The 15,934-nt window shown below is 34.0% G+C and overlaps 2 protein-coding genes across 5 annotated transcripts; one reads left to right on the plus strand and one right to left on the minus strand.

Annotated features, from left to right (window-relative positions):
• Positions 1-261: 261 nt before the first annotated feature.
• LOC110606112 (CMP-sialic acid transporter 2) lies at positions 262-6,587 on the plus strand. 3 transcript variants are annotated; one of them, XM_021744888.2, is made up of 16 exons: positions 262-779; positions 1,239-1,299; positions 1,431-1,494; positions 1,630-1,741; positions 1,913-1,992; positions 2,368-2,443; positions 2,543-2,643; positions 2,795-2,866; positions 3,354-3,402; positions 3,513-3,554; positions 3,699-3,820; positions 4,033-4,092; positions 4,661-4,709; positions 5,183-5,277; positions 5,757-5,844; positions 6,153-6,587. In XM_021744888.2, exons 1-15 carry the CDS (start codon positions 753-755, stop codon positions 5,806-5,808), a joined length of 1,062 nt encoding a protein of 353 aa, XP_021600580.1. In that variant the 5' UTR covers positions 262-752; the 3' UTR covers positions 5,809-5,844; positions 6,153-6,587. The 3 variants fall into 3 exon arrangements, with proteins under 3 accessions (XP_021600580.1, XP_021600573.1, XP_021600564.1); XM_021744881.2 differs by having other exon boundaries at positions 262-422; positions 608-779; positions 5,757-6,587; XM_021744872.2 differs by having other exon boundaries at positions 5,757-6,587.
• Positions 6,588-7,707: 1,120 nt separating this feature from the next.
• LOC110607676 (serpin-ZXA) lies at positions 7,708-10,964 on the minus strand. 2 transcript variants are annotated; one of them, XM_021746827.2, is made up of 4 exons: positions 10,717-10,964; positions 10,123-10,310; positions 9,553-10,056; positions 7,708-8,600 (listed from the first exon to the last, which is right to left on the minus strand). In XM_021746827.2, exons 3-4 carry the CDS (start codon positions 10,033-10,035, stop codon positions 7,791-7,793), a joined length of 1,293 nt encoding a protein of 430 aa, XP_021602519.1. In that variant the 5' UTR covers positions 10,036-10,056; positions 10,123-10,310; positions 10,717-10,964; the 3' UTR covers positions 7,708-7,790. The 2 variants fall into 2 exon arrangements, with proteins under 2 accessions (XP_021602519.1, XP_021602530.1); XM_021746838.2 differs by lacking the exon at positions 10,123-10,310.
• Between the last annotated feature and the right edge of the window lie 4,970 nt (positions 10,965-15,934).

A 15,934-nucleotide genomic window follows, 5' to 3' on the forward strand; every position in this document is an offset into this window, starting at 1 on the left:
GATAAATTATTTTACAAAGATTAATATTTAGTCCATTTAATTTAAAATTAAATTTAATTAATTTAATTTGATTCGATTATATTTAATTAATATTATAATTTATATTTATTTTAAAATTCAATTAAAATTTTTAATATTTTTTAAGCATCAATTAAAAATTTTAATATTAGATGGGACATGATATCCATATTAATTCAAAACAATATATTTAGTTGAGTTAAAAAAAAAATATCTAGTTCGGTATTTACCAAAATTTTCTAAGTTAACTTCCCCATTTTCTGATGCATCCTAGTTCTCTTTTAAAATCAACCTTTGCAATTTTCTCTGCGTCCATCGGCATCTGAAGAATAGGAGAAAATTGATTAAGATTGGGGCATTAAGGGCATTGATATTCGATCCAGAGCAGAGAAGCCATTAAAATCGTAAGTATCTTTACCTTTCTCCTCTGAAGATAAGCTAGTGGACAACTCTTTTGCAGCATATGACATTAAATGCTGCTGAAAGTTAAAGGAGACAGTGAGGAACAGCAGTGGTAGTTTCTACTTGCTGCATTAGCAATCGAGAGACTTAATTTCCTTTCTGGGTATGTTTTGCAACTGGAATACAGGAAATTTAATGGCGACCTCACCATTTACAGCAAGAAATAGAAGTTGAAAGACAACGAAACGAATAGAGATGTTGGTTTCTATTCTATCCTTTAGCAATTGAGGGGGAGATCTGCGTGTGATTTTACTTTCTGGGTTTATTTGTAAATGGAGTACAGGAAAATCAAGGACGAGGTCTGCTTCCCATTTGCTAGTTTTCTCTTCAATTCCTTTGCACTCTGAATCCACTTATCTTAGTATCAAATCGGTATTTGGTTCACTCTGATTTATCTTCTGCTTTATTTAAATCGATTGATCCTCATTTGCTTAGCATTATGTCAAGTTTGCTCTCTTGTTGTTCTACACTACATTCTCTAATTTGGCACGGTTTGGACAAATGGCTAGTTCTTTAGAGGGTCATTTTGCTCCTAAAGTTCTTTTATTTATTTATTTAATTGGGTTTATTAAACTATACTTGTCGAATTCATTTGATTTAAGAGTACTACTGATGTGTGTTAACTAGTGAAAAGTAAACCGTTTGCTCTTAATATTTCAATTTGTTTAGTGAAACTTATGCATTCTGATGCTGTTGGGATTTTTCTTTTCTGAGTGGATCAGTAGTTTGATAATTTGAATAATATGTTTGTATTGTAGGATAAAGACAAGGGTGTCCATGGTGATGACATAGAGAGTTTAAGAAAGAAATCTCTTTCAGGTATTATTTTTTAATAATATTTTAACTTTTTAATGCTCCTGCCAGTTGTGTAATCTATTCAGTTTTCAAGAATCAAGATCTAACCCACTAAATTAGTTGTTTGTGCATCTTATTTTTCTTTCATTTTTCAGCTCCTATAAGTAATGTGGCTACAACTGGAGGTGTTCCAAATGAGAGATCCAAGTGGAAGAGCAAGTAAGGCCTGTTTTTATTATTTATTGTTAGCAGCATTGTTAGTTCTTTTCTCCAACTGAGGAAATGGAGTAAAAGGAAGAATATATATGCTGTTCTTTTTTGTATATATAATCTGTTTTCTGTTCATTGGAATAGGACAATTGTTACTCTTGCATTGACTATTCTCACTAGTTCGCAAGCCATACTTATTGTTTGGTCCAAGAGAGCTGGCAAGTATGAGTACAGTGTTACTACAGCAAATTTCTTGGTGAGCAAATTATATATCCCATTTGCTATTAAAAAAATGGGCATAGTGTAACTCTTGAACGGTGGTTTAAATCTGCCTATATATATACTCATAATCATATCCACTTAGGTACCTGTATTGACTGTTAAAAATACATTAACATGCTGGCATTTGTCCTCTTTGTATGGTTAGGTGGAGACTTTGAAATGTGTGCTATCACTTGCAGCCTTGGCAAGAATCTGGAAAAATGAAGGTGTTACTGTAGATAACAGGTTACCTTCTTTTTTTTTTTTTTTTTTAATTTGTATCTCAGAAATAGTAGTTTCCCTGTTTTGCTTTTTAACCACGAGTGAAGGGCATTCTTCTATGACTGTGTAAATGAGAAATGCAACCTAATGAGACTTACCTAAATCCATATTTGATATGGTTCGACTGCTTTCTGTAGCAAAATTTTAAATTATGGAATTATATCCAAGTGAATTTTTATTTTTTTGTTTCTTCACCATTTGAAATTGTTAAAATTTGACCTCTACAATCGAATTATTGACTTGGATTTATGCTCATTTTTCAATTACTATTAATTATTCTTTGAATTAATATACGAAGAATTTTGTAATGCTTGTGGCTTGTGCTTTGTGAATCTCTAGGTTGACTACGACTTTGGATGAAGTTAGTGTTTATCCCATTCCTGCAGCTCTTTACCTCATCAAGAATTTGCTTCAGGTAGGCTCAGCTAATTGTTTGTTGACTGTAATTTTAGCTGTAACAACATGGCGGTGTTGTTTTGTGAAACTTATAATCTGTTTCCAATTTTTCTGGCAGTATTACATCTTTGCCTATGTGGATGCGCCAGGTTATCAGATACTCAAGAACCTTAATATTATCAGCACTGGTGTTTTATATCAACTGATACTTAAGAGAAAGCAAGTCTTTTCTGTTTCTACCATGTTGAATATCATTATTATGGAACCTAAGGCTTGTTAATATATGCTCAAGGATGTGTCCTGAGTGAGAGAGAGAACTTTTGCTAAATTCTTTTCAGGCTCCACATTCTAATGAATATATTGTTTTCAGGTTAAGTGAGATTCAATGGGCAGCTTTCATTCTATTATGTGCTGGATGTACCACAGCACAATTGAACCCTTCGTAAGACTGACCTCTACCTTACTTACAATTTCTTTGTGATAAGATTGCTCCACATTGTCTCTCAGCATATTACTAATAGACATGCATATTGCATGTCTGAAACCCACAACCTAGTTCATAGTTGAGTAATGGATAAAGCAATTTTCTTACCCCATTCTTTTCCAATATTATGGAGTTCAAAGATGGGCAAAGTTTTGAAACTATCAATCATTATCTATACCATGTTCGCGTATAGAGTATCAATAACATTTTATTATTAAGAGGAGCTCCAATAGTTGAACTTGGATGTTCCAATATGGAGATCCCTGCTTCAAATTCTGTTGGATTTGGGGTTTTAATGGGATGGGTCACCTATCTTCATAAGCTGAGGGCCGGTGGACCTTCTAACATTGCGGTTGACCTCTTTATGAAGACAAATTTCATTTCAATTACTAATTCTTTTGTTTATTAATTGAGTGGCTGACTTAGAAATGACATATTTTTGCAGTTCTGATCATGTTCTTCAAGCACCTTATCAGGGTTGGATAATGGCCATTGTGAGTCCTTTGCATCTTTCTGACCTTGTTGAAAACAAAAAATTGAATGAAAAAAAAGTCTTATTGCCCCTATTTATTTGTTAACCTCCTAATCACTGAATCCTTTGCAGGTAATGGCACTTTTAAGTGGTTTTGCTGGAGTATACACTGAGGTATTTTTTCAGTTGTATTGTTTGTATCTTAATTTCATGGAGCTGCAAATAATTTTTCAATTTATGCTTTAGATATCTTTGCTTGCTAGGAATTGAGTGCTAAAAGCGGAATTGGTAAAAAGTTAATCGTTTTGCTTTTGACAGGCTATAATTAAAAAGCGTCCTTCAAGAAACATAAACGTGCAAAATTTCTGGTTGTATGTCTTTGGGATGGTCTTCAATGCTGGTGCCATTCTGATTCAAGATTTTGATGCAGTCATGAACAAGTAAATTTGAACTTCCCCGTTATTTTTATGCTTTCCCTGTCTTTTTCTCCCTTATTCTTTGTTTATATCTTGATATCTCATTACACTGATTAACAATACCTTCAACGAAAAAGGCCGTATCTTTTTGCTTAGTGGTTTAATAACTTAAATGACTTGTTACTTTCAGCAATGATTGTCTCTGTCTCATTTATGTTTTTGTATTTAATCTTCAGGGGATTCTTCCATGGATACTCCTTAATTACAGTTCTCATGATTCTCAATCATGCACTCAGGTTTGTTATGTCCCTTTTCTCGCGTGTCATCTTTATCAATAGTTCTTTTTTTATTAGTTCTATTTTTGTACTGTTTTTGCTAGCTGAATATATTTTGAATTCCTGGAAATGATTAGTGACATATGATAAAGTGTTAGAAGACGATGGTTGAACAATTTTATTTATAGCTTTTGTCATCTACCATTCTATTGGCTGGTGTTAGGATTTCCCCCCTCTTTAGTGAGATTGTTCCTTCTGGGTATTAAGAGGATTTTTCCATCATTAGGAGTTTGAGAAACACATATTGAAGCTGGATTGGTGGTAGCATAAATGACTCAAATGGGTTTATGAGATAATAGGGGAAAAAAAAAAGAGGCAATACATAACAAGGGTTGCCTATTTCAGTATCCACCTGTCATTTTTTTCCAGTGATTTGCCTAAATGGTACTAAGAATGTCAACCTTTCAGCAACCCTAGTGGAGTGCTTTGGTGAATGAATATCATTCATGATATTGCTAGTTTTTTTCATCTTTGAAGCTTTATTCTATACTATCCTCTTAAGACTGATATTTTTATTTTTCCTGCCCAGTGGTATTGCTGTATCCATGGTAATGAAGTATGCGGACAACATCGTAAAGGTAAAACATAATTTACATGAGCACTGCACGTTGATAACCTTTTTCCCTTATTTTGATGAAAATTGTGTAAATCTGTGATACTCGTTACATGGAACACTAGCTACTTTTTTATATTAATTACTCTTACCAACATAAAATGATCTCTTTTTTTTTTTTCTCTCTCTTTCTGTCTGCCAGTTTTCAGTTTGATTTTGAAGTTTTTAGATTGTGGTATTTTAAATTGGCGGGAGTATGAAATACTATATATTGGGACAGTGAGGTCTAAGGCTAAAGTTGGTTGCTCAGTTGATATGAAGAACCGGTTTTTATTTTCCTTGTACATGGGTTTAACTCCGAAATTATTCTTCTTCTTCTTCTTTTTTAAATTTCCTTTTATATAGTCGAAAAGAAAAGGAGATGCATGTGTCAGAGTAGTATGATATCTCAAGTGTAGTTACACACTTGCATTAATTTATCTTCCAAATGTGGTGCAGGTCTATGCTACTTCAGTGGCCATGCTTCTCACAGCAGTTGTCTCTGTGTTTCTATTTGGCTTTCATCTATCCCTTGCTTTCTTCCTCGGCTCAACGTAAGCCACTGTATTAAACACTCCATCTACCTTACTGTAGTCTATGCATCAATCTTCAAGATTATTCTGTCCTGCAACCACATATCATGTGCAGTGATAGGACTGATCATACAATAATCACATGTGATTTTCTTAATGGTAGAGATTATAATCTTATATCTGCCTTCATTTGGAAACAGTCCACATAAGCCCTTCAAGTTTTCATCAAAGTTCAAACAACCATTTTAACCTTTTATTAGGCCAGGATTTATTTGAACTTAAATGCAAAGTTTGAGTTTTTATTTAGGTAAAAAGTCAAGTTGTGATTTGGACTTTGATAAAAAGTTTAGAAGCTTATTTGAACTTCTTGTTGCCTCCAATGTTGCCCTAATCCTCCACACCTGCCACATAACATATGCAGGGGAATATTATTATTTCAATATTCAAATGCAAGATAGTTTTGTTCACTGACATGAGAATTATTGTGTATTTTTTTCCAGTGTTGTCTCTGTCTCGGTGTATCTGCACTCCATTGGGAAGTCAACAAGATAACAATATCGAGTTCCTGCAGTCTCTGCCAAATTCAGTGTAAAGGATTCTACTAAAATTCTTTTGCTCTTTATCTTTATTTCCTTCACAGTTCTCTTGGGTTTACCTAATTAAAATCATAAGACTAGAAGAGAAGCATTATACTTCCTGTAGTTCTGTTAACAATGAATTCATGATCAAGCATGAAATACTCTTGAGAGCTTTTGTACTGCTTGAACCATAAATGAGTAAGAGAGAACCAGTTTCATCTGTAAACCTCCTTAATGCACTCTTATTTAGGCACTTCACTATTCTGATCATATTTTGCTCGCATGATACGATGCGCTATTGTAATGCTCCCATACAAGCTCTGTCGCGTCAACTCCTTTGAGTAGTGTTTGTTTTGTTGGCAAATCGAACCTCTTTTCTTGCTGTTTGTTGGTTTGGTTGTGGATGGTGGCGTTGCTCCAGATTATTGTTTTGCAGTGTGCTCTGATTTGGTTCCTCATTTGCTCTTTTCGTCGCGTCTGGTTCTGTTTGACTCGGTGCTTCTTGGTGCTCTTGTCTGTGGATTGCTTTTTGGAATGTACCGGTCATCTTCTCCGCCTGGTTGTTCTGGTGCGACGGGTTGGCGGTGAAAGCGGTGCAGTGCTGGCTCTGAACAGACATGCTCTTGGGCTGTGGGCTTTGATTTGTGGGATTTGGATTGAGCTTTCTTTATCCTGACTTGTATTTGCTGCCCAATAAACTTTAGAAATGCAATTAACATTTGCATGGTAAAAAAAAAAGGAAAAATTTTCAATAAGACAAATGATTTTAATATGCACCGATTAAAATTCAGGGTCTTCATATAAAAATGAAAGTTTTTAAAACATCTTATTAAAGTTATCAAAATCATCAAAAGGAATCGGTTTGAAGCCGCCAAACGTCATTTAATCAAAAATTGAAAAATGACATGTTTATAGTAAAGTTGTGAATGAATTAAATTGTTTCGATACTTAGATTTGATAAGAATTTAATTTAAATTAATTATTTTTTAAATGTATTATTTATAAGTTTGTAAGCCAATGGTTATTTAACTTATATTTTGTACTTTTAAATTTATTATTTTTAAAGTAAAAATTAATAAATAATAAATAAGATGAGTTGCTTGGTAATAGTCAAAACTTAATTATGATAAAAATTAAGTTATTTTGATTCATTGGCAAAATTGATTAAATTTAAACAGTATGTAATTCTGTTTGATTTTGAAATAAGTCAAATTTAAATTTAATTTAAAGTTAAAAAAAATTTAACAAATTAAACTTAAATTATTCAAAATTCAGACTTAATTCATTCATTTATACTCTTAGACCTTGGTCTATCAACAATATTAGATGTTTTTTTTTTTTTTTTCTCAACAAATGGACTTACTATATTATACTAGTTTTTCAAAATTAAAGCTACAAGTCCCTACTTAAAATGTTCATATTTTTCCCTTGATATTATATAACATAAACATATTCTGTTAAGGAAATGCACTGATGCAGCTAAAAATGAGCATTCAATCATTTCATTTTAATTTTAAATCGAGCCGAAATGAACGAAAAAAAATAAAAATAAATTAAACCGATCTGATTTGACTCAATTCAGTTCGGTCAATTAGACTTTTTCATAATTTTTTTTATTTTTTACACTTTATTTTAAGTAACTTATGATCCAATTGAAATATTTTCAATTTTAATTAGAGTCTGTTCTTTATGTATTATCAAAATGACATAATATTAATAACTAATCAGTTTTGTTCGATTTTTTTAATTTTTTATCAAAATCAAAATGAACAAAACAGAATATAACATTTAACTGAATTTCTAAATTAATTCGATTCAGTTGGTTATTTCGATTTGAACCGACTATTCTCACTCTAAATATACAATCTTGAACTGCATTAACAAAAATTTCTAATCATGTAATATAAACCAAAATCAAATGCTACGTACCGTTATCATATCAAACAAAATGATTAATCAAGCCTCTAAAAGAGGATTGAATACTGCTCCTACAAAAAATATAACTTCAGATCTTTCTTCCTTGATCATAAATATAAAAGGATGATCTGCAACAAAACTGGGAGGAGACTGGACATCAACATCTGATCCACAAGTAACTTCAGAAAGGAGATCATTACAATCTGCAGCCTCCTTTCCTTTCTCACTTACTTGTATGCGAGCTTTGTGAATCAATTTGGAGCCACGAACTTTCTCCCCGTCAGCAGAATCCACCATCTCTTTCAACTCACCATCTGTCTCCTTGAATGGCAAAGTTAATCCTAGTTCTTTAATGACACTTGAAACTTCAATATGATATGAAAATGTCATCTTCGGAATCCACACATTACCAAGCTTTACTTTCTCAAGTTCCAACTGGCCATGTAACAATCTTGGATCAGAGTTGATCCTTTCCATTAATTTTTGTAATCCAAATTTCTTATCAGGAAGAAAGATGTACATACAGAATTGCTTATTGTCCTGGTCACTTTTAAATGGTAATTTGAGAAGCTTGAAACCCTTAAAGGATTCATAAAATGGCCTCATATCAGAACCAGAGCCACCAGTCATAAAGGGAACTTTTATGGTTGCTCCGCTGAGAAGATGAAAGGCTTCATAACGAATTCTTGAAGGTTCAAAAGCAGAAACCAAAATTCCTTTGAAGTATAAACCATTGGCAAATACAAGCATTGAATCTTTGTCAAAGCTACGAGGTGGAAGCAACTTCTTTATAAGACCTTTGGTTGCCTTTTTGGCCCACAAGTTTGCTTCTTTTTTCACTTGCTTACCCTTCAAAAAAACAACATTTTCCATTTACAAGACTAAAACATTGACATGCATGTTAATTAATATAGACATTACTTTGAATGGATGGTTCAACCTTATATAAGAAGACTGGCTATGTATTGTGAAGAAAACCATACAAACGCAAGCAAAAAGCTGGTTATGCAAATTATTATTTGTGTTAACTTTGTCAAAAATAAACAATAATAAAAAAAGGGAAAATTCAGCCGCATGCAAAGCGAACTTTGAGGCATTCTAATAAGGACACCGATGAAAATAGTAATTTATTACTGTCACACAACCTAATGACTCATTATTATATTATTTACCCACCATTTGATATTATTTATTTTGCAAGAAAAGAATTCAAATGAATTCTTACAAAAGCATGCATAATTTCATTTCCTTTGAAAAAAAAATTTTGTAAGTTGAAAAAGAAATAAATTCTTCCATTCCAAACGAAAAAAAAAAATTGATAGAAAAGAATTAAATTGAATTGAATTCTTGTGAAAATTTTTGGATTCCAAACAAGGGGTTAATTTATTAATCAATTTGCTATTTTCAAGACATAATCAATTGATTTTGGCTTAAGTTTAGAATTTGTTGTCTTTTCACAATAGGTTAGTCTTGTTGAATTTAGTATTTTGAACTCTTTAACCCTTCAACTTTAATTAGAGCAGAATTCTTTTTTCCCCTTAATCAACCTGGTAGATTGTCAAGAAACATGCACAAACAAACCATAAAGGAAAACAAGATGATGCACTGGACTAAACATTAGAAGCTCATAGGCTAAGTAAGGATTATGAGAAAAAATGATAAATTGCTTTATATATTCATTTGAATTTCAAAAATTGCAAACAAAAAGCCAACAATAAAGATATTAATTAAACAAGACCGTGAGAATCAAGCTTTCTTAGACAAGATTTAATGCAGAATTGCAAGAGTCACTGAGAGGTACCTGAGTAATGAAGTCAATGGTTCTAACTTCCACATTGTAAACATCTTTAGCAATCTCTTTGAAAGACTCTTTAAGAGGGAATCGATGATCAACCCAAAGCCCATTAACAAAACCTACAAGTGGTGTCTGATATTCACTGATGGAGGGTCCAGAAATTCCACTTAAAGAATAAGAAGAGAAGGGTCCTTGCTGGCCAGATACCGATTCTTGACGGCTGCTATTGGAGGATCTTTCGCTTGTTGTAATAGCCATTATTTGTGAAGCTTGCTTATTGAGATCGCCAATGCTTTCAGATTCAAGAAAGCTTAGCAACTGATCAAAGGAGCGTCCCGAGGAACCTGAAGCCACCAAATTCAACATAAATTGCAGCGACAATGGTGACAATAACAAATTCTTTCTGCAGCCACTCATGATTTCCCTAAAAATCACATGCCTCGCCATTCGCATGCCAAACTCCATCTTGATCTTGCTGGTAGCTCCCATCTTCCTTTGGACTTATGGAAGCTGTAAATTATTTTAGTTAGGGAGCACCACTTTGAAGAATAAATAACAAAGAAAATAATGATATACATATATGAAAGCTGAATCTCCACTCAGGTGCTTCACTGTTCTTAGAAGGTGGCACAAAAAAATTTGGGTAAGTATAGTGCATCAGCAGGAAAGCAGGAAAATGGCTTTTTCAAAATAGGCCTGTCTCTGAATCAGCTTTGCAGAGCAAGAGATAGTGGAGCAGTGATCAAAACTCTTCTTCCTCAAAACTAAACAATAAAATCAAAGCACACAATGAGAATCAGAAAGAAAAATTCTCCCATTCTGAATTGGTATCCTGAAAGGTAAAGGGGAATTGTCTGAAATACAGTAATTTAATTCTAAAAATTCGCAAGTTCCAAAAGATCCTAACTACTTAACAAGAAGCAGAACAGTACTAAACCAATTCAATTAAATACTAACTAATCCCAAAGGATAGTAACTTGCAAAATTTATCCAACTCAATCACTTAAAAGTTCAGAAACTAATCTTTTTCTGCAATTGGCAACGGCATTGAGCTATTAGGGTTTGGGGCGAGAGAAGAAGAAGAAGAGGAGGGTGGCTATGTTGGGTATAAAATGATTAAATCAAACAACAAAAGGATATAAGAGGTACAAAATTAGAAAGAAAACTTACTTGATTAGAAAAGTTGCCCCTTTTCAACTGAAATCTGAATCCTCAAATTTCATGCCCTAATTTTATCTTATGATCATGCATATAGAGAAACAGGGAGATGGCATTTTAGGGCAAGGGTTGGATGCGTAGGTTGTACTGACGATTGCTTGAGATATAATAAAACCAAAAAGTTAAAAAGTGAAGAGAGTGACGACTGTCGAGTCACTGTGGTTTCAAATGACAGATTTCATGGCGCCAAAGATTAACTGATATCTGATCACAAGGTCGATATCCAGCGGGTAAAAGGATCATTCTAGTCCTTAAAGTATTTATTTATAGTCAAATAAGTCCTTAATTTTTTTTTTCAATTAAAATAAACTCTTCAGCTATTAAAATAAACTAAATAAGTTATTGAAATCTTTTAACGTAACTTAAATATTTTCTAAGAATATATATATATACCTTTTAAAATTTAAAATATGATAAATAAGTCTTTCATCTTTTTTAAAATAGATAAAAAATTATAATTTATTTCAATTTAAATTCAAATAAAATCATACACAAAAAATTTTTTAGTATATAAAGTTTTTGAGAATTTAGCCTAATATAAAAGCAAATTGATAATATACTCTTTATTAAATGATTAAAAAAATTGTCTTTGAATTATATTTCTCATGATTACCATTATTAATATAATAAAATATAATATTGGTTATTTTATCGAGAATTTAATAGATGATATAAATTGATATATATTACAGAGAGATTAGTTATAGAAAAGTTATAGAAGAATGATGTAAATATATATATAAAAAAAATATTATTTTATATATTTTAAAAATTTAAAGATTTTATTTAATTTTTTTTTAATTTTAAAAGGCTTATATGACTAACTTCATATGAGCCATAACTCTTTTTTCTCTCTAATCAATCTATGAAATAGTCCATATCTTACTTTAGATACTCAATTAAAGAATTTATTTTTTGTACTTACCCAAACTACCTTATCATGCTTAGTGCCTATCATTTAGAGACACCTGTCACCTAGACTCGATGCCTAGTACTCTGACTCAATATATATTACCCAAATTAATTTCTTTATTGATTTGAGTATCGAGTGGCCACAACTAGACACTATCCACCTTATCTTTTTTTTTTGTGTAGATTGGATACTCATTTCACATGGATATATAATTCCTAAACTACATTATTTGGTTCCACTGCTAGAAGCAAGAATTTCTCTTATAATTTTCTTCGGATTTGAATTATTATATATATCATATTTCTTTATTTATTTTTATTGTTAAATCTGAATTAATGGTTGATACGTCACGAAATGTTGCCAATAGGGCAACAACAGGAAGTGGACCTAATGCATCTCCCTTACAAAGGCAGTAGAGTCAGTGTTTATGATCAATGAGCAAGCCATTCAATGTGTTAAGAGGCTTCAGGTGATTGTTGAACCAATATAAGGCCCATAAGTTAGAATCTCAACCAACGACTCAGGTTGAACTAAGAAATAAGGACACTAGGTCAAAAGGGAAAAAAAGAATAGAAGATGCATTTTTTTATAAGACTTCAAAGAATGTGGATTGGGAGATGGTACGTGCAATTAAAAAATCAGAAGGAGAAGAGTGAGAATTACAAATTGTGGAACTCATCTCCACTTTCCAAAGAAATCATGGCTAAGACTTTTTCTTTGAAGCTTAAGATGCCAACTCTGGATAATTATGATGAGACTACTGATCCCAGGAGTCATCTTGCTATCTTTTGTATAAGAATATAACTCTGGAATGTGAATGACTTTATTCTGTGCTGGGTGTTCTAAATCGACTCTAACTGGGTTGGTCCAAAAAATGATATTGGTAACTATGGTCAGGTTCCATACATAATTTTAATCTATTAGCAATGCTATTTTAAATCTAAATTTATTATTTGTATTCCTCCTAAGCAACTTTTATTTGATCTCAGCAAGATCCAACAAGAAGAGGGTGAGTCTTTAAGAGCATATATTTCATGTTTCAATACTGAGGCAATTTAGGTAAAAAACTTAAATCAAGAAACTGCCTTTGAAGCATTAAGAAAAGATACGAGTAATATCAAGTTTATGGATTCATTCATCAAGAATCCAACTACTATGTACTGGGATCTCATGGGGAGAACTCAGAAATACATTCGATTAGATGATAAATTACAAGCACTTGTGAAGATAAAAAAGCTAATTAATCCGAGGTAGGACGGCTAGATAGGAGGGTCATGGAGAAAGTGACAAAAGAGTAATAGCGAAAAATTTTCAAGCAACACTAGTACAAGTAAGAGCCGTGATACGAGTAAAGAAATGACACGATACTTCAAAGGTTTAAAATGGAAAACTCCAAATCATGACAAATCAAGCCATCATCACTTAATTCAAGGTTTACGAGATGAGAACTATATTTGAGAAGTATGGAAGAATAAGGAAATAAACAATACACTCTCCAATACATGTAGATGCGCAACACAATTTCAAATCACATAATGCATATATGGTCGAATTCCACTTAGGCCAATTTTGTTATTTTAGCATTTTATTATTTTGTGGAATTTGTTTTAAACTAATTAGGCCTAAATTAGAAGCCAAATTCATGCAACCTATTTAGGAAGGAGATTTCTCAAAGACAATTTAAGAAAATGATCTTTAATGTAATATAGGTTTGACTATTTGACTAGATATCATTCTTATATTGTAATTACAACTTCCTACACTAGAATTAGAGTTTGGAGGCAAAAAAAACACCTTAAGGTGATAGGCACAACTAGCCAATGAATAAAGATGATATTATGAACAATATTTGGTTCTTCTATATTATTTAGCAACTTATATCAAGATTTAATTTTGTGGCGTTCTAATATAGATATTGTAACGACCCGAAAATCGGACCGCTACCGGCGCTAGGATCCAGATCGGCTTAAGGCCGCCGGGACCCGTAGCAAGCCTGACATATAACCTGTAAACCTGCATAATCCCATACATGATCAACAACATGCATAAAAATTTAAAACTTTTCCTTCAAACATTCAACTCAACCTGAACATACATGTACATAGTCATGATCATAATCGTGATCCCTCTGTGGGATCTCATCAATGCCCCAGCGGGCGATACAACATGAGATGAGTTGGCTTCCATGAACATTATAAAACATTTTGATCATGTAATAAAAGGGATACCTCATACACAATGTCAAGCACAATATCTAATCCTCAATATCATTACATGACTGAAACTATACTTTTACATAACATTAAAACATTTATCATGTCCACACTATCTATTACATACACCAGACTTCATTACTCTTGTAAACCTCTTGGTCTACTCTGTACCTGCAGTCCTGGGGAAAAGGGGAGAGGGGTGAGCTACTAGAGCCCAGTGAGCAGAATAATAAAACATTTAAATCATATGGATCATGGAATGCATCACATCACAGATAATCACATCAAGGATGAACCTGTCACCAATGGCCCTCTACATGGTCCAACTGTGCCAGAACGTAGAATGGGTCCTGGTCTTTCCCTTACATATCATAGCATAACATGGTCTAACTGTGCCAGAACGTAGAATGGGTCCTGGTCTTTCTCTTACATAGTGCCAGCGAACGTAGAATGGGTCCCACTGGTCTTACTATCCGTACCGTACATATCACATCGTCATATCATAGATCGAGGGCTATGGATCATCCAACGTTCATCCACATCAACATTTAAAATATGCAATGCAACATATTCGTGAATTCTAGTGCAAGCAACCTAATTCATCACATGACATTCATGATGCATGAACATGCTCAAAACTATACGATTTATTTGCTTGAAAACATAAAGGTTTATTCCACTCACCTCTGGATAGCTCTGACCAGACACTGGGGCAACAGACTCACTGCTGGGGTCCTCGGTTCCTCGGGTCCGAACCTACACAGGCAGACTCAAATGAGGGACCAAACAAACATGAACATAACTCTAAACTATTCCCCAAAAACCTCCTAAAATATCATGGAACAATCATAGAAAAACATGCAAGGAATGGCTGAACAGGGCACTTTCGGCGGCAGGTTCGGCGGCCGAAAGTCCCTCCAGAGCCGAAAGTCAGGCAGGTTCGGCGGCACCTTCGGCGGCCAAAACTCCTAGACAGAGATGAAAGTCTCCTTTCGGGGGCAAGCTTCGGCAGCCGAAGGCTGCCTCCGCAAGCACGTTCGGCGGCCGAAAGTTCCTTCGGCTGCCGAACCTGGTTTCTCCCAGAATGGCAGAAACTCAACTCCCCTATACATTTATGCCTCCAAAACCACCCAAACATGCATAAACCTATTCTACAACACTCATACACAAGCATACAAGTTCCTAGGGCATCAACTAACTAAAACCCCATCTATAACACATCCAACATACATTTGCAAGCCACATTGTTCAAAATCACATCAAAAACCCATAAGTTCAACATAAGCTACACATGCATTTTCTACCCCATGAACTTGCATAAAACTTGTTTAAAACATACTATAAGCTAGAGATCGACTCTTACCTCTTGAAGATCGAGAGTAGAGGCGACCAAACTTGGAGTTGGAAGAGATTCGAGTTCTTGAACCTCAAAGCTCCAAAACTTTGCTCAAGAGTTCAAATCTTCAAAACGAAGTTAAAACAAGTGAAAAACTTGAAAGATCTAGAGGAAAAACATCAAAGATCGGTGAGGGGCGGCGGAAGCTCACCTTGGCCGAAAATGGAGAAAAGTTCGCCCGTTTTCGGCTAAGGGACCCTTTTATAGTGGCTGGCTAGGCCACGTTCGGGGGCCGAATGTGCCTCCGCATGCATGCCATGTTCGGCGGCCGAACTTGAGGTTCGGCGGCCGAACATGGACTTTCCTCACTTATGCTTTCGGGGGCCTAAAGGCGCTCCCGAAGGCATGCATGTTCGGCGGCCGAACCTGAGTTTTCCTCCAAGGTTGTTTTTAAGCAAAAACTCATTTCCATTTTACTTAAAACCATGAAATACCTTAAAACATTTTATGAAAACATGATTCTACCCTACTAGAGGCCTCCGACATCCGAGATTCCACCGGACGGTAGGAATTCCGATACCGGAGTCTAGCCGGGTATTACATTCTCCCTCTCTTAAGAACATTCGTCCCCGAATGTACCTCAACTAGCACATATAGCATGGCATAAAACATAACATACATACATAGCACATAAACACATAGGGATCT

The sequence above is a fragment of the Manihot esculenta genome, chromosome 2 (assembly GCF_001659605.2).
Source record: "Manihot esculenta cultivar AM560-2 chromosome 2, M.esculenta_v8, whole genome shotgun sequence".
Taxonomy (NCBI): Eukaryota; Viridiplantae; Streptophyta; class Magnoliopsida; order Malpighiales; family Euphorbiaceae; genus Manihot; species Manihot esculenta.